A 27,276-nucleotide genomic window follows, 5' to 3' on the forward strand; every position below is an offset into this window, starting at 1 on the left:
TATCATCAAAGCCAGTTTCAATACAATGTTAGAGAGTTCAAAGAAAAAAAGAGTGACCTCTCCCAAAAAAGGAGGCAGGTGAAGTGTTTTCAACTTGTCTCACAATCTCATCAGGCGACCAGAGTTTCTACCAACATCAAAATAGGTCATTCCAATAAATGAGGCGGCAGAGCTACTTCTCAAGTCCCATTGGTTTTCAAACTTAGGAGAAGGGAAAAGGACGAGAAGGAGGCAATTACTTCAGATACCTGCACATTCTCTCAGACCCTTTTTAGAACTGTTAACTTCAATGGTAACCGAAATATGAATAAAAGCATACAGTGGGTCATCTGGGCTACCACCACCGTCACAAAACAGAACTTCCAGGACCTGTAGTTTGCCTGTGTTTTTACGCAAATTGCTAGCAAGTATTGTTATTTGAATGGCCATGAGCTAATGCAGAAAGAACAGGAAAGGTTTTTTAAAAATGATGTGTCCCCAGAAAGGAAAGACAGGCCAGCTGGGATAGAGAAAAAAGGGTGGGATAACTGTGTCAGAACCCGACAACCTCGAGGAACCACTAACTTAGCAAAACATTCTCATCTTCCATATTAAATCAATTGTTAACTTTAATATAATTGGTTTATAACCTTATTGGTTGATATTTAATTTATAAATTTTCATATTTGAATTATAATCTATATTTGGATATACACTATCATATTTGTAATTTGTAAAAGAGTTATAAATGAAATATCTTAGTCAACTTCAGTGTCCTTTAGATTTTTTTTTCCCTTGAAAAAGATTTATATTACATTCAAGTTTGAGGAATACAGTCTAATCAACAGCCACACTAGCCAGTGATACTGTCTACAACAAACATCTCCTGGATTCTTCATTTGGCAGCACTTAACTTGCCATTTTCATTACAAGTTCTTACGCAAAACAGTTATACATTCTTTACACCTCAGCAAGAGCTGTTACTCCCATGGCCCACATTATGGTTCAGTTTAAAGGAAATGGTGTAACATTTTAACATATAACAGACCTGTGTTCTTCTCACTCCCTGACAGAAGGGATAAAATATGGTAATTCTTCCCTGATTAATATAAGGTTGTTTAGGAATTGTATACATCTATTATTACAACATGGGATTATTCCAAACAGGAAACTACCAAGTTATTTGTAATATCTTTATAAAATCCACAGGATTTCTTTTGCTGCTACATAAGTATTTCATTGTTCACCTACTTATACTCAGTTACTTATAGTACTTCAGTAATGTAAGTTTCAAACTAAAGGACATTACGGCAATGTTAATTAAAATAATGAAAGTGTTCTTTTTGGCTTAATTCAAAAATATATATTATTATTAGGTACAGCATTTGATTGGCTGGTATTAAAAGATATTGAAAGTATAACACTAAAAAATCTTAAATACGGTAAGAAAGCATGGAAACATCACTATGAGAATATTGGATAAATGTATGAGACAAAAATGAACAATGCACTGCAAAATATATTCTATGATAATCTGTTATTGCAGACAAACAACTATATCTTTCTTGAAAATTCACTATACTTTCCCTCATTGATTAAAACACAACAAAAGTCTATTAAATTCATGAAAAAGTAATCCAATCAAAGAAAGTTGAAAGATTATTCTATTCAGAGCTTTGAAAAGAGAAGACAGTATCATTATTAATCAGCATTAAAGATACAAGAAAAGAAAGTTACTCAGTTCAGTCCTTTTGAAACAGCTGTATTATGGACAGGTACCAAAATAAAAGTCATAACAACACAGGAGCCACTTCACATTCACTAGGCAGGACACGCTGAGCAGCAGAGAACTACCACACTTCATAGTCATTTCTGAAGTCAGCGTTAAAACTTTCAACTGCATTAGTTATAATATGAATTTTGCTATTTAAAAAATATACTTAGAATGTATTTAATCAACAAGTAAAAATAACCTGTTGATTTGCTGGAGGTAATTAGCATAACACAAATAAGATAATCTCCAAATCACCATCAGTAATGAACATCATTTTATTCGAGTTGAGCAAATACTTATCGAGTCCCTGTTCTGTACCAGGAATTTCCCTAGGTCCTAGGGATGCAAGATAAAGAAGGACCACTCTAATCCTAGAAGAAGTCAGTCTAATAACTTGTCAATAGATAGCTGAACTAGCTTTGAAAAATAAAACTATTAAAGCTCTACTCAATATCTTTAAAAAAGGAACCTACGTTAATCCAAAAATGTGTAAAGTCGAAAAGCTCCCATTCATCGAGGACACTGTATGACCCATCTATCAGCATAGTTTAGGACTGTGTAGCGTCCATACCTAAATCTAGGTTTGCTTTCATATGACAAATATATTCTCTTCTGATAAAATGAAGAAAACAGACATTTGCTAAAGAGCTGGTATCAATCATGGGATTCTTATTTGTCATTTTGAGTAAATATGTTGATAAATTCATATAAAATTGATTATCACATGATAACTAACATACACGCCTGTATGGTTAAAATACGCAATCCATTCAAACTCACGGAAGGCTTCCACTTACTTTCTTATGACTTCTAAGCACTGAAGGTGTAACAAATGCCTTATTACACAGCTCACATCTGTACTTCTTGTGTCTTTCATGAACCACCTGGACATGAACATTTAAGGTGTCCTTCCTTTTAAAGGTAGCATCACAGTGATGACACTTGAAAGTCCTCTCACCTTAGAAATGAGAAAGTCAAAGAAGAGAAACACAGACACAACAGCAGGGTGCTGTTAACGCCCCCTCATATGTACCAGATCTACTGCTGTTTTCTCCAAAAACTCAGCTTCACAGCTCTAACAATTTATCACAACCATAAAAGGTCATTGTTCCAACAACTGTTCAGTTCCATATTTGCTAATTCCCTGTGTGAATCAGGTGGGGGGAGGGAGAGTCCTTTAACCTTCATAGATTCTCAGTGCCTTTAACTGGAAAATGTGGGGACTGAATTAGCTAATTTTCTAAAGGTTCCATGAATTTTCTTTAAAAGTATGTATTTCTAAGGCAGGGGCTTGAGTTTGACAAAAGGTCTCTGTTCTGCAGAGTGAGTTGCCTTTGGGGCCCCTCCTGAACTCCCCTCACCCCACCATTCTCCCTCTGGCCTTCAGCGGCAGAGGCAGAACTGGCTCACAGGCAGTAAACTGGAGGGAAGCCCCCGAAGGCGGACATCAGAGCAGATCCTTCACCCCGGGACAGGAGAGGGCTACAACTCCACTATCTCAGGAACTTGGTCTGGAGGCCCCCTAATGCAGTCCTTGGCCTGCTGTGAAATGGCTAGGGAAGCGCTTCAACTTCCAGGCTCTCAGACTGTTTGGGGGCTGCCTCTCAAAGAGGCAGCTGGATTGGGGCAGGGGGACCCAGAGTGGCAACTACCCTTTTCTACCCGAGAGCCCCTCAAAGGGCCCCCCAGCCCTAGGGTGGCAGTGCCCTCAGGCCCCTTTTCTTTCCCGAGCAGGGGACACGTGGTGGGACACAGCGACTTCCGAATGCATCCCGGACAGGGTACCTGGGAGGGTTTTCACCTTCCCATCAAATAGCCTAGGCTTGCAGGAAAGCAACTCCAGAAGCTATGTTTAGGGAGTTTACGGGACTTTTTAAACTTTCATACCATGCTATGACTAAAGTCCATTTTAAGTCCATTTTAAGTGATCAATGTACACAATTAGAAGAGAGTGAATCTCCCAGAAAGATATAAAACATATGTAACCTGTATAAAGACAGACTAGTATTTGCATATATTTTCCCTTTTTAGAGAACAATTATAATAGCACAGATTCAAAAATTATATTCACTATGAGACAAAATATGCAGGTAACTTTCTACATCTAAATAAGAGATTACCTCAATTTCAACCAAGCTCTTCTACCTTCCCTCCTTTTAACTAACATAAATTTCGAAATGTGAAGATACTATTATTTCGTCACACCAAATTTAAGGAAGGAATGACAAGAAGAAGGAAAACAAAAAGGAAAAGGCAAATTACCCTCCCTTCGTCTTTTCAAACAGAAGTATGGCTCTTTAAATTCTCTTAAAGTCTCTAAGGAAGCTGTTGAGTTGCTGAAATTCGATACTTGAAACCAAGTCACACCAAACCATGCATGAACTGTATAGACTCTGAGAATTGTGTTTATATGTTGCCTTTGTGCTTTTTTGTTGCAGGGTGTTATTGTTGTCACCTAGTTTGTCTTCATATATCTTTCTAGATTTATTTAAAATTTTATTGATATTTGTATAAAATGTATAACCAGTGAGAGTAAAAGGACAAGTGACATAAACTTGTAAATGTTAATAATACCAAATCTATTCAGGCACTGGAAAAAAATACTCCACGACTGCTCCTATCAAACTATTTCCATTAAATTATTGAGTGAATCAAAGTATTGGTTCATGTACAAAAATCTTATTCAAGCTATACCAAGGAAGTCCATACCTTTCTTCTTTCATATTTTAATTCCAGATTTTTTTGTTTTAAGTTTATCAGAACTTTAAAATTCTGATACGAGATTTTATCAGATTTCTTTACCTTAAATTTATCAGGATTTGTCCCTATCTTAAAACCAAGAAGCTAGCTAGTAACCTGCCTTTTGGTTTTCAGTGTATTAGGAAATAACAATAATTTCCAAAAAAATTATGACAACTTATTTTTCATATTTGGAGCCACAGTGCTGATGTAAGTTTCTAAAACAATCTTCATGTTTTGAAGTTAAATGGGTTTTAACTTTCCTATTGTATAAGACAAGATCTAGTCTTTTGTCCTATTTTGGTCATTTTCTTAATCAAATGACAGTGAAATGGGATGGAAATTCCTGCTGTTACATGACATATTTTATTCCTTAAATGCATAGCTTTTCTTTATAAGGAAAATGGAAAGTGGTGCTAACAACTTCTCCAGAGCTGTAAGGTGAATACAGAATGACATGAGATCTCAGCACTGTCTTTCCTATAGGAAAAGACGCATTTCATCACAATCATTACCACTCAATAAATATAAAAACTTAAGTATCTTTATTATTTTGCATTTTAGATACTTTGACTTGACCAGAGAAAATTTCTTCCAAGATACTATCTTATCTGTACAATCAAATGTCAAGATTGTTTTGCTTTCCTCAGAAATTAAGCATTAGAAACTACATGTTAGAGGATGTTCTACTGATTAAACAACTCAAATTAGAAGAAATGTATTACTTATGCTATACCATTTTTATTTAACTTTAGATACAATAAAGTAGTAAATCTCTGGTTACTTCAACATCTGAACACAGAACCCACTTTAAAACTCTGTTTAGCAATAACAATTTCTTCTCTGAATAAAGTGACATGGCTAAAAACTGTGGTATTCTAAAATCAGCTCTCAGTGTAACTGCTAGACAGACTTCACGGTAAGACAGACTTCATGGTATGTATGTGAATAACTTAATTCCCCCCTACCCCCACCAAAAATTCCCTTGCCAAAAGAAGTAACAAATCAGAGGCAGTGGAGTAGGCAGGAAAAACACTGGACTAACAGGCTTGGATGCTACCCCAGTGCTGTGCAACCCTGAGTATGTCACTGTGCTTCTCTGAGTCTCAATTTTCTCAATTCCCCTCCAATGAAGAGGTTAAATTAGATGTTTACTCCGACCCTTTCCAATTTTAAAAGCCTGTGAGCTAATAAAATCATGCCAGATATCTGCATGTTTTAAAGAGTCAGGCATGTTTCCTTAATCATTACATTTAAAAGGGAACAAACACGTGTTTCAGAACAAATTTCAAAGACACTTTACTGAACATGTTTTTATACACAGCTTTAAATAGTGGGAAAAAATGATATAAAATAAAATGTCTCATAAAATGATTGATCTTACTGTGGGAAAATAAATCAAGGATAAAGGACGAAAAGGTGAAAGGCAGTTATCAGTCCTTTTTAAGTCTAAAAGCAGATTGCATAACTACTTACAGGTCCGCTTCTGTGATGCCTACATTCTCAAAGGTTATAAGAACAAAATATGATATAATCCCTTTGGCCCTCAACTGCCTGGATTGCGACTTACTGTTATGTATGAGCAGGTGTCTCTGCAAAGAAAATGGGGTCCGGAACAAAGCTTTACATTCCTCACATTGGAAAGGCCTCTCTTCAGAGTGGGTCTGCAGAGGAAAGAAACAGTGAGTCAGGACTCTCTAGAATCAACTAGTCATTACAATAATTGGAGCCTGGATTCATGATGGGGACCAGGAAAGAGAGGAAGGTGGACAATATCCTGTTCTTCTGGTGACATTCTTCCCCCATAAAACTGGAAACACAAATAGGCTGTGTTCATGGGAGAAAAATGACTGTATTTTTAACTTCTCACATTAATTAATTATAAACTTGATAAACAGTAAAGGAAATTGCTCCTATAATCGCAAATGCTAATCTCAATACACATTGAGATTTCTCAGAATCTACTTTGCAGAGTGAAATGATACGTAATTTCTCTAAAGACTAAACCTCCTTTATCAATGGACAGACTTTATGCCAGTACAACATTTTCAACACAGACAAAGGAAACTGCATAAGGGAGGCTGTTTCCACCCTTTTCCCTCAACTTCACTGACTAACTTCAAATAATTTTCAGTCCTAGGTGCTGCTTTTCCCCTAAATTAAACTAGAACATTTACTCATGTTATAATTAACACCAGGTATCATTAATTAAATATTTATTTTGGATCAAATGCTATGCTAAACACGTCACATGAATTATTTCACTTAATTCTAACAGCAATTTGAAAAATAAAATACTATTAGTGTCTCCATTTTATAGATGAGAAAACTAAGGCTCAAAAAGTTTCAGTAACGTGCCAAATGTCAAGCAGCATAGATGTAGGAAGCACTATTAATCACATGACAGAAAAATATATGTGTAAACAAGAAACAACAGAAATCCACCTGCTAGATCTAAAAATCAAAAACAAAAACAAAACAGTAAAAACAGCTTACTCACTTCACCTGTTTTCCATTACACATCAGGATTAACCCATTTGGCACAAATCAGTAAATAAAATTCTATTCTACCACGGATGGCGAGATAACAATGCTCATAAATGCTAATATGTAAAAAACTGAACTATGTTCTCTTATTAAAATAAAGCAAATCATATAATTGATGGGTTACGTTATGATAACTGTGGTATAAAAATAAAGGGAATTATTTAAAGAAAAGTCACTTTATTCACAGCATACAGAGTTATACATTTTCTTAGTCTAATGGACACTATAATATTAAAGATATAAATATTACCTATTAACATAATGTTAGTGAGAAAGGAATTATCATGACTGTTTTCGACTGCAAAAAATATAGAAAAAGGACGGGAGGAACAATATTTAAAACTCAGGATAAACTACAGATATTCAAATGTGCTATTTAGTTAGCGATATGAAAATGATAGGTGGGAATAAACATATCAATAACATAGAACAAAGAGTAGGTTTCTTTCATTACCAAAGATATATGAGCATTTAGTATAGGAAAATATGGCATTTCAAATTGGTGTAAGAACAGTGGACTGTTTAGTAAATGGTTGTGAGGCAACTGTATAGATATTCAGGAAAAATTAAGTTGTGTCTATTCCCCACCCATTACAAGGGATAAATCCCATTTCAATTCAGCTATATTTTTTTTAATGTGAAGAATAAGACACTAAATATACAAGAAAATATGAGTAAATATTTAAATAATTTTTGAGTAGGAAAAGGCTTTCTAAGCATGGCAGAAAACCGGGTACTCAGATGAGAGAATTAAATTTAAAACTGCAAGGCAAAAATATTCGGTGACACAGAAAATATTTGCAACATAAACCAAAATTTTAAAATTACTAATATAAAGAGTTATAGCAAATTAATAATATAAAAATTCCCCCAAAGGGGCCAAAGGACTCTCCTCCAAACAGCACTCTTAAAATATCATTGATTATTTATTTTGTGCCAAGTCTATGATATGCACTTCAGGCCGCTACATGCCAGTCCTATTTTATATTCTGGGGATATAGTTCTGGGGAAAAAAAGGCAAATGTCTCTGCTATTGTGGAGCTCTTACACTAGCAGAGAGAGAGGAACAATCAACAAATGATAAAATATCAGATACATGCTACAGAGAAAAATAAAGCAGGGAAAGAGGACAGCAAATGTTTCAGAGAATGGGGTAGCAATTTTAAACAGGTGATCAAGGAAATTCTGGCTGAGAAGGTGACAGTTGAGAGAAGATCTGATTGCACTGGGGGAACAGGGGCAGGTTTCCCTCTGGGTGATCTAGGCAGGAAACTCCACGGAGGCCAGTGTGATGTGAACTAAGTGGAAGCGGCACAGAAATGGGAGAAGGTGGAGAAACGGGAGAAGCAAATCATGTAGGGCTTGGTTGGCCATTGCAGGAGTTTTGTCTTTTACTGAGAGAAATATAAAATCTCCCTAATGGGTTTTAAGCAGATAACAGGCATGATTCACTTGGCATTTAACAGGATGCTAAGGTGGCTGTGTTGAGAACAGGATGTAGGGAGACAAGGGAAAGCAGAGAAACTAGAGAAGTAATAGCAATAAACCAAGCAAGAGGTGATTAAGACCTATACCAGGGTGGTAGCCACTCATGTGAAGAAAAGTCAGAGGCTTCTGGGTCTATTATGAAAGTGAACAGGTTTTGCAGAGAGACCTGGGTATGAAGCATAAGACACAGAAAGAAGGAAGCAAGCGTGCCTCCAAAATTGCGACCTGAGCAATGGTAGGATGGATCAGCCATTAACTAATATGTGAAAGAGCAAGCAAGAGACAAGTCTGGGTAAAAGATAAGGGATTCGACTTTGGACAAGTTCAGATGACTATTAAGAGATGTCAACAGGCAGTTGAATATTTCAAGTCTGGATTACTGGCTATAAAACATGGGGATGTCAGATTATGTACAGTATTAATACTTCAAGCCATGAATGCAATTAAAGAATGAAAAATTTAAAACAAAATACTATCTATGGTCTATCAGACTGGCAGAAGTGAAGAAAATAGATATCATTCTGTGTTGTCTGAAGGGTAAGAACATGCAATCTCACATCTGGTAATGAGGAATGTAAATTTTCTGAGAAGCAGTGTGGCTCTATTTACCAAAATGATAACTGTGCATAGACCTCCTGACTAACCAATTCCCTTTATAGAAATATATCAGACTGATTTTTGCACTTTTTTTTTTTTTTTTTTTTTGGCAGCGCCGCACGGCATGTGGGATCTTAGTTCCCCGACCAGGGACTGAACCATGCCCTTGGCAGTGAGAGCATGGAGTGCTAACCATTGGACTGCCAGGGAATTCCCTTGCACAATATTTTTTAAAAAGTAAAGAATTTTTTTTTAAATTCCCACTGACAGTTATAAACCTAGTTAACTAAATTCTAGTGACTACTAAATATATTTTTTCTTTGATATGGAAAAGTCTCCATCACATATTTTGAGTGTCAAAAGCCGAATGCAAAGCATTATATAGTAGAATACCATTTATGGCACATTCATACTCACATAGAACAGGGTCTAGGAAGATGTTCTACAAAACACTGAGGAGGGTTTTCGCAGTAAAGTGGACAGTGGTATTTGACAGAGTTTTTGCTTTGTTCTCTAGAACTTTCTTTGATATTTTAATTTTCTACAATTAGTAGACAATATCATTATAAAAAGAAAGAAACTCTTTCATTTTTAGAGCATCCAAATTGGAACACAGGGTTGCTTTAATCTTCCAAAAATATATTCCACCCTAACCCATTCTTTCTCTTTTTCCAAATCTAGGACAAAACAACTTGTGGATATGATTTAGTTGCTTGATGATTAAACAACTTGGGACAGCATAATGCCTTAGACCTATGTTAACCAAACCAAAGCCACAACTTCTAGATACTGACCTGAAGTCAGTAGCACGTTTCAAGCAGTAAGCTGTTAGTACATAGCCAGGTGAATAAATACTTTGTCAAAAAGATTCCAGCACCCAACACCACGGAGCTGTAATTGCATGACTTGTGAAAGTCTCAGCATTCAATCTCATTTAAGTAAGGTGGGAGTGAAATACCTGCAAGTTGTGGATAGAGGACTTCTGTCTCCAAGATATATTTTACAAATACCAAATAAAATTAACCCTCTTAAAAGGTGTCTTATCCTTCAATTTTTCATCTCTACAGGGTTCCAAACTTTCCACTGACTTATTCATCACATTATCCTTGAGCTCCAGAACACCCTCCTTTTAAATGCCAAGCACTGCGACACCAATATCTGCTGATGTAACAAATGAACTAGTCCACGAACTAGCACTATGAAATATATCATTTTATGCACCATGTCTGATTATTGTTGCAGATGTAGAAAATACATAAGAAAATGTGTTGCACTACCTGTAACACCTAGTAAAATGTCTCAAGAATGCTTCAGAAAGTTTACAACATAATTTTTATACAATAGTTAACAAATTATCACACTTCTAGCCAACCAAACCAAATGCTAATTTCATGAGAGCAGATTTGCATTTTCATCAGGCCCATTCACAATTAAAAATAACTTTGACTATCAGTAATATATACAGCTCCACAGTTAGCAATATTGCTTGGAATGACATTTCTTCTTTCAGTCATGTGCAAAACAAGAAAACTATGACAAAGAAATAAGGGGAAATAAGTAGAGATAAAATAAAATTGGAAAAAATATTCCAGAGATACATGTGCTAGAACTATTCTTTAAAAAAAAATCTCATTATTGAAGTCTGTATAAAAGTATATTACTGTCCCACAGGGTCACATAATAAACCTAAGGCTTTATAAAATGTGTGTCGTCTGGCTGTTTACAAGGTCTGTGGATTAAATTTTTACTGTCAGACTTACAACTGGCTTCCTGAAAAGGACTCCTCCTCACAAAAATGAACAGAAACTGGAGAAATACCAAAGAAATCAGTTTCTTTAAGCTCAGTACAGAAAAAGGTAGCTCATTCTACACAGAGAAGTTAAGATGGAGTATAGCCTTGAGTAGCCAGCCCAACCTTTCCATTGCTTGAAAGCCACAACTCATTAGTACAAAACCATAACCTCAAGGGGCCAACTATTGAAGTCCCCGCAGCCCTAAGGACACTCCTCCTCCATATCTGTAGGAGACTGGTTTCAGGACCTCGGAGAATACCAAAATCCGAGGATACTCAGCTAGTGGGAACATACTATAAAGCACACGAGGCTCAGTTCGGTGCTCTGTGACGACCTGGATGGGGGGACGGGGTGGGGTGGGAGGGAGGTCCAGGAGGGAGGGGATATGTGTGTACATACAGCTGATTTACTTCATTATACAACAGAAACTAATATACCATTGTAAAGCAATTATACTCCAAAAACAAAAAAATGGCATAGTATTTGCATATGAACTATGCACATCCTCTCGTATATTTTAAATCATCTCTAGATTACTTATAATACCTAATACAATGTAAATGGTCGCCAGCGCACAGCAAATTCAAGTTCTGCTGTTTGGAACTTTCTGGAATTTTTCTTCCAAATACTTTTCATTCGCGGTTGGTTGAGTCTGTGGACGTGGAACCCGCAGACACAAAGGGCCAACTGTAATACCCTGATCAAGGCAAAGGGGATTTGCTAAGAGAAGAAATAATCATAGGCTTTCAGATGAAGTCTTCCTTGGAAGGCAGCTCAGGGGGCTTTCCCCCTACTATACTGCTGAGAGACGGTATCTCATATTTGTAACCAGGGATGCCTGTAGCAAACATTGCTTTCAACACATGACTCTTCAGGCTAGCTGATCTGACCATTCATTTAGAAGTTCTGCCTCTGCATGGCCACTACTTACTACAGCTAGTCTAGAGCCACACAGAACAAGTTTATTCTCGCTTCCAAATGCAGCTCTCTGAATATCTGGAGACAGTAACCATGTCCCTTCACAAACTGTCCAGATAACAGACACCTGTAGCTTCACTACTGAAGATAAAGTTTTCAGATGCATCACAATAATGTGAAGCAGAATCTTCTGCATAAAAGTAGGCCTCCTAACTTTTATAAGTCTTATGTAACACATCATAGCAGCTATACTAGCTCCTTTAGTGGATAACTTGTTTGCTAGGCAAGATGGCTAAAGAAATTGGTAATCTTGCGTTGAACTTGATGTGCCATCCAAAGAGAAACGAGTGCAGATTCCTAAACTACAAACAGACAAGCAAACAACAATGGATCAATTCCAGTCCTATCCAAAAATTACTCTAAAAATTAATACCAGTCCTTCAACAGGAAATAGTTTTCTTATAGTATAAATCCCTAGAAATTAACGAATAGGAAATAGGATGAGAATAGGATTCCAAATATTTGGAATAGATAGATAGAAAGTAAAATGTCTATGTGTGTATGTGTGCGTGTATTTAAACCACCACCCAATTATCTAAGTGTCAACATGGCCAGAGGACATATTCTCAATTGAAACCCTTATAAAAACTAAACAAATCTATTTTCAACATAATACAGATGCAAACAAAGTCAAAAGATCAGAGTTTGATTCTAAACTGATTCTAGTTTCTAATTTTAAATATAAAACACCCAATATGTGATATTGGGTTCAAAGCTTATTTTTTACTGAAAATACTGCACGTCAGCATATTTTAATTATAACATACAATTCTCATTTGTACAGTTCTAGTTTTCATTGGTTCAGGTTTGTGGCATTTTCTAGTTTGATACAAATTGTTATAGAAGAGAGAAGAGTGTCTCTTTTTAAAAAACGTAATAATTTTCCATTTATTTTAACTTAGCTTCCAAATTTATACTACCTATTCCCTAAGACTGTCAACATCATTTAAAATTCATTACCCTGTCTACTGAGGGTTCACATAAGTACACTTCCTGCCCTCATGCTAAATCTCCCCCATTTGCTATGCTCTATGAGTCACAGTTTATTTTTAAAGTTTTTTGTCTTCTCTGGGTGTAACAAACCATCACCAAGTCTTCTGGCTATGACTAACCTGAGGTTTTTTTTTTTTTTTTCCCAATCCTCTTTCACTTAGTCTTCTTCTAATAGATCCTTTGGGCTGAGAAACAAGTCAACCAAACTTGGTAGAATTTCAGGTAGAATAGAAATGAAAGGGACAAGGGAAGGATCTCCATGTTATACTAAATAACATGTTTTAATACATGAAAAAAATAAGAAATATACTGATAATGGAGAATTAATTTAATGATAATAGAGGAAAATGAACTGTTTTTATTTCCTGCTTTTTCTATCCTGAACATTTCTGAACCAAACCATTCAAGGGTATATTTGAAGAATTTTTGTGAAGAGCTGCTTTTTAATATATGACACTGATTTCCAGGAAGATAAAAAGGAAGCAGTGATAAGACATCTGCCTATTAACATTAATCTTCCCAAAACACCATGTAAACGAATTTTGAAAAAGGAAAACTACAAAGGAGCCCTTGTCCAACAGATATTAAAAGACATTATAAATCGCAACTATTAAAACAGTCTGACATTGCAAGGGAATACAGATTAAATGGAACAGAATGGAGTCCAAAAATAGATTCATACGAGAGGCGTTCAACAATGTGATAGCAGTGGTATGAATCAATATTTCAATCCATACCTAAAAATAAATTATTGATGGATTAAAATACCAATTAAAAAAGAAACAGATATAACTTTTAAAAGCATTGACGAGTATTTGCATAATCTTGGAATAAGAAAGTTTTCTAAATAAGACTTAAAGCTCAGAAGCTATAAATACTCAGAAGCCATAAAACTCATAATCCATGTCATACTTGAAAACATAAAAATGTAAAACTTCTTTATTCAAAAGATGCAAGTTGATAGATGGGGACAAATATTAGAAGCAAAAACAGCAAAGCATTGATATTCATAATATCTATAGAGCTCCTAGAAATCAATAAGAAAACAGCTAAATAGGCCAGTAGAAAAAGGACAAAGAGTACCTACAAGCATTTCTCAGAAGAAAAATGGGAAAAAAAAAACATAAAAAGAATAGAATTTCACCCACCATTGCTAAAATGCAATGAAACATCACTTTTCACTTCTCAGACTGAAAAAAAAAAAAAAGGCTGATAACACAGATGTTTGTGATGGCACAGGTAAAGGAGTACTTTCATCACTACTAAGTGAAAATAAGAGCTTTTTCAGAAGGCAGTTGGGCAGGAGCAATCAAAATTTAAAGTAAACTTAATATCTGACCCATAAATTCCATACCTAAGATCTATTTGCATAAATACTCTTGGCAAAGTTACAGAGTTTTATGTAAAAGGATGTTCACTGAAGTATCAAAATAGTAATGGTCTTAAAATATGAGTAGCTTTATATGAACCTACCTGAAATGCTCTCCAAGTCATAATGTCAAGGCAAAGAAGTCAGTTCCTGAATGACATCTGTGTCATAAAACCATTTACATTTAAATATACTTTTCTCCCAGACGGGGAGCTGAGACCTTGTGTTTTTCTCCAAGCTCCACCCAAAAAGAACATCTGCTTCCATAGAAACATCAGTGTGGAACGTGGAAGTTCCTGACGATTTACTAGGGTGACGAAGGAGGTGCTCTGTACTTACAGCATTTGAAAACGCCCCATCCAACCTAACACTCTGGAGTCTCTTCTCACACTCTCTTCTCCATTCCGATGGTCACCCTTCCCACCTTCTGCCCCCCACCTTCCCAGCTCTGCCACCCAACCACCTCCAGCTCGCACCTTCCCATTTCTAATCTTCCCTATTCCAACCCGTTACAGTGACTTAAAGTATGTCAACGGCATTACGCTGAGGATAAAAACTGAATTTTACTCAGACTACAAAATATCCTCCAGTTACTACGATCACCTGCCTTTGAATATGGTAGTAGATGTGGTAATAATGAACAAATAATTTGTACAACAACGTGTACAGTTTTTTAATATACTTGAGAAAGCCCAGAGGCTACTCACTGGGAAGGGGCCTGGAAACGTGGTAGGCAGAAGGGAAGGTGGCCGGTGCCGGGGGTTCTAACCTAAGCTGCATCACTGACTACCCATGCATTCATGTATGGTTTTAGGGATTTGTTTTCATAAGATGTCTACTACAAAGGAAAAAAAAAGGAAAACAAAATTAACTAAAAAATAAAGAACCTTTCCCTTTGCGGTTTTAAGAAGGCTACTGGTGTGCACTTGATCAGGCGGGTCAAGTAAAGGGAGCTCAACCCCTGGGTTGGGCTGGGCTGGTAAAGAGCAAAGAACAAAGGCAATATTCTGGAGGTAAGAGTCAGTCTGAAGCTTTAAGGCGAAGGCAAGAGTCAGAGGCTAGAGATCTGGAAGGCAAGGCCCTGTGCCCACAGGAACCGGGGTGAAGAAAGCTCTGAAGAGCAACAGCAAGGCTGTGGTTCAGGGAAACACCAAGGCATAGTCTTTAGTTGATGGCTCTTCAATCATAATCTGGGGGTTGGGGGAGTGGAGGAAGTAGAAGCAAGCTGGGAGGCAGGTTCCTCTATTAAAGTTCCTCAGGGGACAAAGGGCCATCACTGATTTGGGAGTAAGTGAGCTACATGTGAAATAACTACCTCAGAGCCAGGAAAGGGTTCAGAAAATTAGAACAGTGCCGTGTCTTCAAATGAAAGGTTTAAAGAGTTCTTAGATATCTCGGGCTGATAAACCCAGTGCAGAAGGAATACAACAATGATTTTTCAGTGTATCACTAGATCACTAATATGCTCATAAAGTCAAGAAAGAGAGTGCTCAGAAAGGGAAAAATGCTGCAATACATACTGCAAATATAGATTTAGAGAAATCACTCCTCGTATTATAGCTACCATTTAACTAAGAACGTTAAGTCTTATTTATTTGTGATAATTTTTTCATGAATTTTTATTCATTCAGAAAATGTCTGCCACGTTCAAAGCACAATGTGGTTCAACAGGTGCCATGAATTAAAGTACAGCATCTATCTTCAAAGGTTATTGTCTAGTACGAGAAATAAGGGGCTTAACGTTAGAAACTGTATGATGCCATCCCATCATCCACCTAAAAAAATAATTTAAACAGAGTAAGCAATTTGCCATTAACTAAGTGAGCTTCAGAGAAACATCTGTATCTGTTACTTTCCTCTGTCAAGTTCAATTCCTACATGCACGTCCCTCTTAGTGTGAGCAGCTCATCCTTGTGAATGTGCTTCTAGAACACAAAAACAGGCAATTCTGGACATATACCACCTTAAATGAACCACCCACTACTTCACCTACAACCCACCTGAAGAAGAGAAATCTGATGCAAAGTTGAAGGAAAAAGTGGTTGTGATGGAATTATTCAGCCACTGGTTTTCAATCTACAACTTGGCACCTTCCTCAGAGATTGCCAAAGATTTTTTTTATTACGTAAAATTTATGCCATATTTTATGGTTTTAGAACCTAATCCCTGATTTCTTTATAGAGAGACCTGTCCTTTCCTTTAAGGTCTAATAAAATCTCACCTGCACAACGTCTGACCTGCAGTGTCTTTCAAACTGTTTGATCATGACCAAAAAGATAATTTTCATATCAAAATCTAACACATACACACAGACACGCACACACGTGTGTTATTTCATTAAATGACCCTTACTCTCATTTTCTCTATTGTATTTTTTATTCTATTCTATTCTATTCTGTTCTGTTCTGTTCTATTCTATTCATGACCCAGTAAATTATTTCAAGACCCACAAAGTGGTCATGGCCCAGAATTTGGAAATCACTGGATGAGGTGTTAGTAGAGGACACCCAACGGAATTATTTTAGGAGAGGTGATGACCAGAGTTCCTCATCGGCTTCTAATGTTCATTCCTTGAAGGTTATGTAAAGGTCAGGAAAAAAGGTCTCTTATCCGAATAGACACAGCTCTTTCCCCCAGGAGCTTGTTCATGACTTAATCAGGACAAAACCTCTCAGTACTCATTCCCGTCATCAAGCAAGTAGTGCCAGCTCCAGGATCCAAGATGGCTCAGTCCATCTAGACACCACACCCATCACAGGAGGAGGACAGCACTATACACATCTCAATTTGGCTTTGCTTTAAATCTGACAGGGAACAAAATGGAGGGTGAAGACTAATTAACTAATTTCTGTTTCCTGCGGTTCTGAAATGTCTGTCCAATTGTGATTTAAAGGATCACAGAATATAGGTGGATCCAGATAAACAATCTTTATTTAACTAGATCCTACAAAATACAGCTATGAATCAGGTTAAATCACTGTCAGAAAGGATTAGGGAAAAGAAAAACTAATTTTGACCTACTGAGCTTGTATAACTGGCAAGATGACGAAACAAGTAATTAAGTTTAAGAAACAGAAATCACTCCTTCAAAATTTCACGCCCTATTGTCAATCACAATGAAAATATTTCCTTTTCAAGCAGATTTAAATGTTAAAAGAATTGACCCCAAAATAAACCAAATAAGTATAATAGAAATGCACAAGTTACATAATCAAAAACCCCAAAGAATAATTTATTTAAAATAACAACCTTTGGTCACGCTACATGATGAAGATGGGTCTGACTTTTAGTGGTTTTTTTTCCTGCTTTCCTTGCATATCCTTACTTTTTAGGTTTGGAACTGGCCACTAATGAATAGTGAAGGAAGAAAAAGTTGATTTGCTTTTTTCACCATAACTCTTGGAAAGTATTTTAGACATTTTCATGTAACCATACCAAACACACGCTAGGATCATAACACAGTGAGAAGCACAACTGCCCGCAGAGAAGGACTGAATGTGCTTCCACTTTGGAAATTACAGGTATCGTTGTTTCCATCCTTCCCAAGGCATCATTATTACTTTCACATGATTTATGATTAAAGGTATGAGAGATGGTGCAAGGATCCTGTGTCAAATTCCCATACGGCATATAACATAAGTCAAACTGTGAAAAACTCGTAAATGTGGGTAGATCAGTTTCATCAAAGAAAGGAGCAAGAGGGTTCCAGAGACTTAGCAGGAAACTAGCCAGATAATTTTTTATAGGCATGTAATTCTAATGCAGCAGTAATGAATGTGGTCCTGCCTCTGAACATATAATCCTTGAGTTAAACATAAGGGCGGTCAGCAAGAAATTAGGCAGAGATGGTTTGGTACACCATCAATCAATCCTGTTTATTCTTTCGTAAATCTGCCTTTTCTTTTCTTTTTAGACTGAAGCTGAGACTGATATCATAACTTCTTAAATGATTTAAAGAGATAAAATGATGTGTTTGTAAAGTCCCAATAAATACTGAAATAACTATAATTCCAATGGAATATTGCAAATAAAAAGGTAACAAGTTATTTGAAAATACATTATATATACGTTGTTTAACAGCATCCTACAATATACCAAAATCAATCAGCAAATATTTATCACATCACAAATTTAAACATACACTTCTAAGACAATGAATATCTTTGCACACATTTTCTGAATTCAATTCAAACATTATTTATTATTATCTACACAAAGTAGATTAGATAAAACTAACTTTCTGATACAAGAACTTGAGTAAAGGTAAATGTAGGAAATGCAAACAAAAATCAATAGACGAAACTAAGAGATTGTAATTTGAAGAGAGCACTGCTAGAAAGGAGGGAGGGGAGAAGTTAGAGAGGTCATGCTGAGTTGTTTTTGATATGTCTCATGCAGAAAATAGGAGGATACAAAGCTGGAAAAGGAAGCTGAGGTCACGGTGTAGAGAACTCCGAGTGACAGGGTAGAGCATCATATATTAAGAGGTGCTGGAAATCTACTTATAATATTAGAGTACAAGAGTGATGGAGTTGTGCTTTGGGATGATTTATCTAGTCAGCTGAATAAGTGGGAAGTGATAAGTGACAAGAGGCTGAATGAGATGGGTATTAAAGTGATGAAGATGAACCATGATCAGGATGTGGAAATGGTAAAGCAATGGATGATTGTGACGGTGATAGGACAACGTAGAGGGTACAATCTTTAAGAATTAGCTTCTAACTCTAAAAAGGGGCTAATATTAAACAAAGAGACAGGGATAATTAGATGCTTTTGTCATTAACAGAAATTAACAGAAACTTCCAAAAGTGAAGTTATCTGGAGCGTGCTAAATACATTAGGCCAAAAGGTGCCCAGTTAGGTATCAAACAAGCAGTGGCGGGGCTTCCCGGGTGGCGCAGTGGTTGGGAGTCCGCCTGCCAATGCAGGGGACACGGGTTCGTGCCCTGGTCTGGGAGGATCCCACATGCCGCGGAGCAACTGGGCCCGTGAGCCACAACTACTGAGCCTGCGTGTCTGGAGCCTGTGCTCCGCAACGGGAGAGGCCGCGACAGTGAGAGGCCCACGCACCGCGATGAAGAGTGGCCCCAGCTCGCCACAACTGGAGAAAGCCCTTGCACAGAAACGAAGACCCAACACAGCCAAAAATAAATATAAAAATAAATAAATAAATAAATTTATAAAAAAAAAAAAAAAAAAAAAAACAGTGGCAAATGTTGTGTCTGAGAGCTGGGATTAACAAAATAAATCACTTGGAAATCATCAGTACAGAGTTTGTACCAGAATTCATGGATATAGCTGACACAGAGAACATAGAAGAGGCCTACAGTCAAAGCATCCAGGATAACCCCCTGGGGGAGGGTTCAGAGAACAAAGAAGCATTCAGAGAAACTGGCAGAAGACCTAGCAGAGTCACTAAAATGGTGCCATAGATGAAGAGCATTTCCAAAAGGTAACGTGGGCAAGAGTGTCAAACTTTATAGAAAGAAGGAAGAGAAGACTTTGCAGTTACTGCAACGCTGGAAAACACTGGATGACACTCTGCTCGTGAGGAGAACAGTTTCGGTAGAGAATACACATCGGAAACAAGGCCACAGGGGTTATGGCCTGAGTGAGTGGTTAGAAAACAGAAGCAAGATCTTCTCCAATTATTTCATATGTACAGCATGACTCGGATATCCAAAATCTTCTTTGAAGGTAAACAATCGGTAACTGTATCAGGAAATCAGCAAAAATACATATATTTATAACAATATTAGTAAGCTTTTACCTTCTTGTGATTCTTGTAAACATTTCTGTGGGCAAATCCCTTTCCACAAAGCTTGCATTTGTAAGGTTTGTCTTCACTGTGTATTACTTTGTGAGCACCCACTTGATCGAGCCTCTTGAAAGATTTATTACAAATCTCACAATTATAGGGTCGTTTTTCTGTGAAAAATGAGTGGAGACAATCTCATCTCTATATAAAGGTAAAGGATAAAAAGGAGAACAGCCTTACCTTGTATTACTTCTTATGGATCCAAACAACTGAAACAATCTATTACCCAATCCATCTGTTAGATATGTGAGCCTATTCACAAAAGAAACAGCGGTTTGTTCTTTTATTGACCTGTTTGCAAACTAAATGTATAAAGTAGCTTAGATATAAAGATGAAGTTCAAATTCAAGGAAGAAATCCTACTTCCAGATGAAAAACCTGCTGATCGGTATGAGTTCAAGTCAGGGTCACAACTCCGAATGCAAAGGGTGAGTGGCCTGACGGTGATGAAGGTAAAGGACAGACCTGCCTCCTGCTGGGCCAACAGACCCCACACAGGCCGAGCTTCCAATTCTCAGCAGAAACTACACACTTAGGTTGTTGGGTAAAATCCACATTTATACAATAGTCATGTAATGTTGACAACTTTTTCAAACAAAGCATATCTGAAGGCCACCAGATCTTCTATTTTCGATCCACCATTTTCGATCTTCCGTTTTCATTTGCCAAAATATCTATACCTGTTCTCCAGATAAAGTAGCTACTCAAAAACATTCTGACTTAAATAGTCTCAAAGTACAGACATTCTAAACTCTAGAAAAGAGACTTCATAAAGCAAAAGTTATTTTCAGAGCTGAATTTTTCTAAGTCTGTGTAACAGACCTATTACTCAAACTTGCTTAAAATGAAACTATGGCTTTAAAAACTTATATTCTCAAAACGTATTTATAAATTTCTCACTAACATTTATTAGTTCCTTAGTTAGAATGTGAAAATATCTAGAAATGTCGGAACTATAACTGTTGAATCGCTCCTAAATATCAGACACTCTGCCAGCATGGTACATAGATGACTTCGTTTAACCTTAACAGCAATTTTGAAAGGTAGGATATCTTTTCACAGATGAAGAATATAGAAACTGAGGCTCAAGGAGGAGTAGGTAACGAATTAAATGGTGAGTTTGAAGATCTTCAATTTCATTTAGTCCAACCACATTTGCTTCAGAAACAAACTGAGGTCTAGAGAAGCTAAGTAACTCGTTCAAAATCACATGGCCGGTCAATGGCCAAGCTGGAACTAATAACCAGGTCTCCTGATTACCACTCTCAGAGTTCCTGAAAATGACAAGGTGAATCTTTTGTAGTGATTTCAATACAAATGGAAAAATATGTATTTTACCTGAGTGGGTGATCATATGACGTTTCAGCTGATTAGCTGAAATGAATTTCTTCATACATTCTTGACAATCAAATATCTCATGAATCTGCAAAAGGTTAAATTGACAGTTAAGTCAACTATCAAAGCCAAAAACTGTGTAGAGCTCAAGTAAAAGTATAAACATGTGGACAGTTGCTATTGAAATATCCAAACTATATAATTCAGCCCTAATTTATTCACACTATCCTACATAAATTGAAAATGCAATGAACATGTTACCTAGTAGAAACATATCATTAAAAAAATGTAAGACTGCACGTTATTTAAATATGTAAAACAGCTGACCTATTTTTAAAGTGCATAATAAATTTATACTCTCTAAAAAATTATACCTAGTATATATTAAGTCTCTGTTATGCACAAATTTAGACTTGGAAATACGCAGCTTGCCAGTGAAAATATTCCCTTTACAGTAGTCAACACTACTTTAAACTGAAATATATGTAGTACAGAACAACACATTAATTAATGTTAAAGACAAGGAGATATATGATTCTGAAAAGCATTTAGCTCACCGCAAAACTCTCACAGGATAGAAGGACCACAATAAAAAACTTTATTAGTTTTATTTAAAAAAATAATAATAAGGGGGAGGAGCATAACTTTAGCAAACGACTGGCTAAATAAATATTACAATTTAATATTAAATTGAGTTCTTTCCCTCCCAGACACTAAATCAGAGAAACTGAATAGGCGGTATGAAAAGCAGAAGCTTAGCTTATTATCAGTAACAACGCACAAAAGTTCTAAAAGGAATTGTTGCAAGAAGCCTTATATTAGAAATGTTGATCATCCCAATGAATAAGAGCATCATACTGTTTTGCTGAAGATTCAAAAATGGTTTTGGTGAGGTCCTGTTTTTGCTTCAACCTCATTAAAGGTAGCACTCACAAAACTAAACCCCAGACAAGCAAAGGTCCTTCTGCAGGAAGCCAAGATGCTGTGGTTATCCTTGCAGGATATCTAGGGCCACTACAGAGTGAAAGTCAAGGCAGAAGACCCTGAACTGGTACAGCAATGAGTAAAGAGTGGAGGACGGGTAAACAGCTCCCCTGATCTAAGTGACCACAGAAGAACTCAAGGCAGGAATGGTGAAAAGACGGCACCAGGAAGGGAAAACGGAAGCTGGGGCGAGGCTCACAGATCCCTGGTCTGCAGTCTGTGCCTTAAGCCTATGTCCAGCCACATGACAGGTCTGAGGTTGCCAAACTGCCTTCTGCTTCTGTCAGGTCTGATTCTTCGTGAGTCAGTAAACTCAGCTGGGAATAACAGAGAAAAGGTAAACAAACAAGACAGAGCAGAAAGACATCATTCCACTAGAATCTGACTTATTCCCCTGCTTACATGTAGTGGCTTCTAATCTTGATCAGGGGATATATAAGGTCCAGAGAGTTCTATGGTTCCTCAGAAAAACAGCACAAGTACTCGGAAGGCAAGTACCACATAGTACAGCAGGAAAACTTTCAGCCTAAGAAATTTTAAAGGCAACATCTTCAATCATCAAAGATCCTCACAGCAATGATATGAGGTGTAATGTTTATTTAAAGATAATAAGAACAGATTTATATTCTTAAACTCTGTTTCTGTAACATATATCTTTTATAATAAGCTACTCTAAAAAATGATGATGTGCCTTCTGAGACATACATAAATGAAAACATATTCATTTTCATTTTTAATGTTAAATTTTAATTAGTATATACAAATTTTAAATTATTTATCCATATAAAAATGGCAGCTGTTAAATAAATTACTGCAAAATATACTCATATTTGTTCACTTAACTCTCATGGCTTCTGAAACATGAAACATTTTTAAAGGTTGAATTGAATTGATATTATCAAAATTATAAAACAGAATATTTACTGTACATGAAAGCATTTTTGTATTGACTATCTTATTTATAGTGGAAAATTCAATCCAAAGCTATTTTCAAAACTCCTAAAAAAGTTTAATAAAACAATCAGATTTAAAGTGAAAATGACACTAATTAATGCCTAATGCTAAGTAAAGCGCCTTTTGTAAAATGTCCAGCTTATTAAATTGACATGGAGTGTAATAACTTATCATTTGAAGTCCCAAATTAAATAATTTTCAGGAAGGGTCATAATATATCTTATTGTAATATAGGGCAGTACATAGTAATGTAAGAAAGACACTGCTCTAGACTATAATATAAATTTGACATATTCATACAGCACCATCTACTGGCAAGGTGAAATACTACAACCAAACTCTATTAGACATTAGACATACCCAACTATAAGAATAGTCAAAAATGGAGTCAGTAAAAGCCGCCTGTGGATTCAGAAAGGCTAAGTCAGAAGAGTTATGCTGTAATGAAGAGCTGCACTGAGCTACTAAGTTATTAACATCTGCAGAAACAGAATGGCTGTATTCCACCACCACCAGGTAGGATTTAAATCTACCAGGATATTCCCTGGGGGAAAAGTTCTTATGAAGAAAATAAATGGAAAAGAGAACACTTTTCAGAAGTATGCCCCACCACCAATTTTGTTGAAATAGTCTATTTGAGAAAATCTGAAATTTGGTAAGATATCTTAAATTTCAACTTCTTAAGATCAGGGAAGGAAATCAAAGAATTATAAAAGTATGAGGATTTTTTTTTTTAATGTTTATTCAACTGGATTTAATCTTTTTGTCTCAGACCAGGTTCTGCTTCAGAAACCTTAAGGGTGATGAGAAGGGAGGAAGAGAGACGTAAAAGCAGCAGTATCTGGACTGGAGTTCTGTGCAAAACTTCCTTTAAAAAGTAGCTTCAGGGCTTCCCTGGTGGCGCAGTGGTTGAGAATCTTCCTGCCAATGCAGGGGACACGGGTTCGAGCCCTGGTCTGGGAGGATCCCCCGTGCCGCGGAGCGACTAGGCCCGTGAGCCACAATTACTGAGCCTGCGCGTCTGGAGCCTCTGCTCCGCAACAAGAGAGGCCACGATAGTGACAGGCCCGCGCACCGCGATGAAGAGTGGCCCCCACTCGCCGCAACTGGAGAAAGCCCTCGCACAGAAACGAAGACCCAACACAGCCAAAAATAAACATAATAAATAAATTAAAAAAAAAAAAAAAAAAGTAGCTTCAGTGCTCGCTTCAGCAGCACTTGCACTAAATTTGGAATGATACAGAGAAGATTAGCATGGTCCCTGAACAAGAATGATATGCAAATTCTTGAAGTACTCCATATTTTTAAACAATCTGATAAAATAACCACATGGAAACTGAAAAGAAAAAAAAAATGTAGTTTCATGGCACTTAAGAGAAGTAATTAAAGGCACTGATCAGTTCAAAGTCACACTTAATAAATGAGAGAACACAGGCCCAATGTTACATGGGGGGTTAGGGACAGAAGAAGGTGACATCCACTGTCTTCACCCCTGTCCAGTGCTGTTGCATTATTTCTCCCTAAGGATCATAATCACTCAACATGTAGGATATAACCTCAGACGTCTTAACAATTCAACTATCTTATATATTACAGGCTAAATCCACAGCACATGCTTGGAGCTACGGCATTGAATATCATATGAATTTTAAGGCCTGTCAAGTTATTTTGCAATATAGAGACACACAAATAAAGAGACAAAATTCAATTTACAAACCATAACAAAAGTAAAATTTTACTTTCACTAGTACCATCTCCTCTCTTCTTTAGTATTAAATGACTAAAAGACAATATCATATGCTCCTAGATATTCTGAAAAAATAATATATGAACTCAGGAAATAATCATTTATATCTTTGTTATTGTAATATAATATAAAATATATTTTTGGACTCTGCCATGATATGAACAAAATCTAAATTTTAATTTAATTCTATTCTGTCATAAATGTTGTTAGGGTTAATAACTGTCATTTACTTTTCAGGATAACTTTCACATTAAAATAGCAACTTAGTAAGTTTAATGCTTATTGCAAAATGTATTAAATTTATTTTCTCCTAATACAGTTGGCCCTTGAGCAACACGGGGGTTTGGGGGTTGGACCCACTGCACCCCACTCCCACCCCCCAACCTCTCCCTGCAGTGGAAAAATCGTGTAACTTTACAGTGGGCCCTCCGCATCTGCATAGTCAACCAACCCCTGATCGTGTAGTACTGGAGTATGTATTTACTGGAAAAATCTGCTATAAGTGGACCAGCACAGTTCAAACCTCTGTTGTTCAAGGGTCAATTGCATAATCGTTTCTGCTAACAACACTCTGACATTCTTCTACATTATTTTTAGCGCTTCAAAATAATAGAGCTCTTTGTCTTTGTTTTGCCACACTTAACTATAATATGCATCCATTTTAAGCTAAATGTCACTGCAGAGCATATCATAAATACACAGAAATATACGGTTTCCTCAAATATATAGTATTTCCTGAGCAAACAGCAACTGGGAAAGCTTGAAACCAGTATGAGGTGTCAGTCAGACACAATACTGTGTTGGAGAAATATTTCTACTAATTCTGAACAACAATAAACAACTCAAAATATTCTTTTGCAAGAGTTCACTTTTCTGCATATCAGTCTTGCATTTTAGAATGTGTTAGTAGTTAAATTAATGACAAAACTCTGTCTTTACAATATAAAAATCAGCTAAAAATTTTCATGGCCGACACTATAAATGACTAAAAGATCTTACACTATGATGAGCATTAGTCTTTATCTTACTGACCTTCCTATGTTCCTGCAGGCTTGATGCTGAAGAACACTTTTTATTGCACACTGAACATATGAGTTTTTTCTTAGGATCCCCTAAACAAAAACAACAAACAAAATAAAATAACATACCATCATGATTTATATAAGTATATTAAGAGGAGTATTAGATACAGGTTTCTAGGTGATTTATAATTTCTAAACAGGTATTTTCATCTTCTTAACTTACAACTCCAAAATTTTCAGTGTTGTAGATATATCCATTAAACTCAGATAAAGAAGAGGCTACATTTTAAATGCTTTCAAAATCTGAGAAATATTCAGCTTGGTATACCACTTTCTACATATACAAAATGGGCCTTTCACCTTTCCAAGTACTAATTTAGTATTAAAAGAGAAAAGCACACTTCCATGAAAAATTAAAATTAATCAAATGTGTACATAAAAGAAAAACTGTATTTATTAACTCATAAGTTGATTTTGCTACTTGCTTTAAATTTTAACAGAGTATTTGATTTAATCAGCTGGATTTTTAAAAATGGAATTCACAGATTATTCTTTTCAGCACTAGACTTGATCAGCCTGCAAGATCTGAGAGTATATGATTTATCATATTAATGTTAAAAACGAGACTAAAGTGAAATCAAGAACAATAAAACATTATATTGGCATTCATATTATTTTACAAATCAAAACAAAGCTCAATCTTGTCTTCTTATATAGTGATTATAATTACAGTAGACCATTTCAAATTTCAAATTTCACAGTGGTTATAAAAAAACAAAAGACTCAATAAAACAAGATTTTCAAATATGATATAATAACAATATCATCTGCACTACCATAAATAACCACAGAATGGTTTTTCAATTTTTAACTGATTGATTTCAAATACTCAAAAAGTAAACAAATAATAAAATGAACCACCATGTATGTATCCACTGCCTGTCCCCCAAAATGACCAATCCATGGCTATTCCTGCCAAAACCTCAACCCCATCCACTACCTTACTTCTCTATTTTCTTGAAAGAAATCTAAAATCAGTAGAAAACAAGATTACAAAGTGACTTTATTAAAAGACTGTTTACGAGAGAGGAACACTTTCAAAAAAAGGAAAATATTAATTTTTGTCTTATCATTCAAGATATGGATTTCATATAATGCA

At 36.2% G+C, this 27,276-nt stretch overlaps 1 protein-coding gene and 1 long non-coding RNA gene across 3 annotated transcripts in view; one reads left to right on the forward strand and one right to left on the reverse strand.

The window, feature by feature from the left end:
• Positions 1-27,276, forward strand: part of LOC309661398 — a 461,885-nt gene that overhangs the window by 233,827 nt on the left and 200,782 nt on the right. The gene's annotated exons all lie outside the window — the stretch shown is intronic.
• The window catches only part of PRDM5 (PR/SET domain 5), a 219,351-nt gene that overhangs the window by 91,177 nt on the left and 100,898 nt on the right, over positions 1-27,276 (reverse strand). For both annotated transcript variants that reach the window (XM_082462852.1, XM_082462853.1), the window contains exons 8-12: positions 26,128-26,207; positions 21,414-21,498; positions 20,028-20,185; positions 6,063-6,156; positions 2,551-2,711 (exon numbers count right to left, since the gene is read on the reverse strand). In XM_082462852.1, coding sequence (XP_082318978.1) covers positions 2,551-2,711; positions 6,063-6,156; positions 20,028-20,185; positions 21,414-21,498; positions 26,128-26,207 — 578 coding nt within the window. The remainder of the gene's footprint in view (positions 1-2,550; positions 2,712-6,062; positions 6,157-20,027; positions 20,186-21,413; positions 21,499-26,127; positions 26,208-27,276) is intronic.

The sequence above is a fragment of the Balaenoptera physalus genome, assembly GCF_965194825.1.
Source record: "Balaenoptera physalus genome assembly, chromosome: 5".
Lineage (NCBI taxonomy): Eukaryota > Metazoa > Chordata > Mammalia > Artiodactyla > Balaenopteridae > Balaenoptera > Balaenoptera physalus.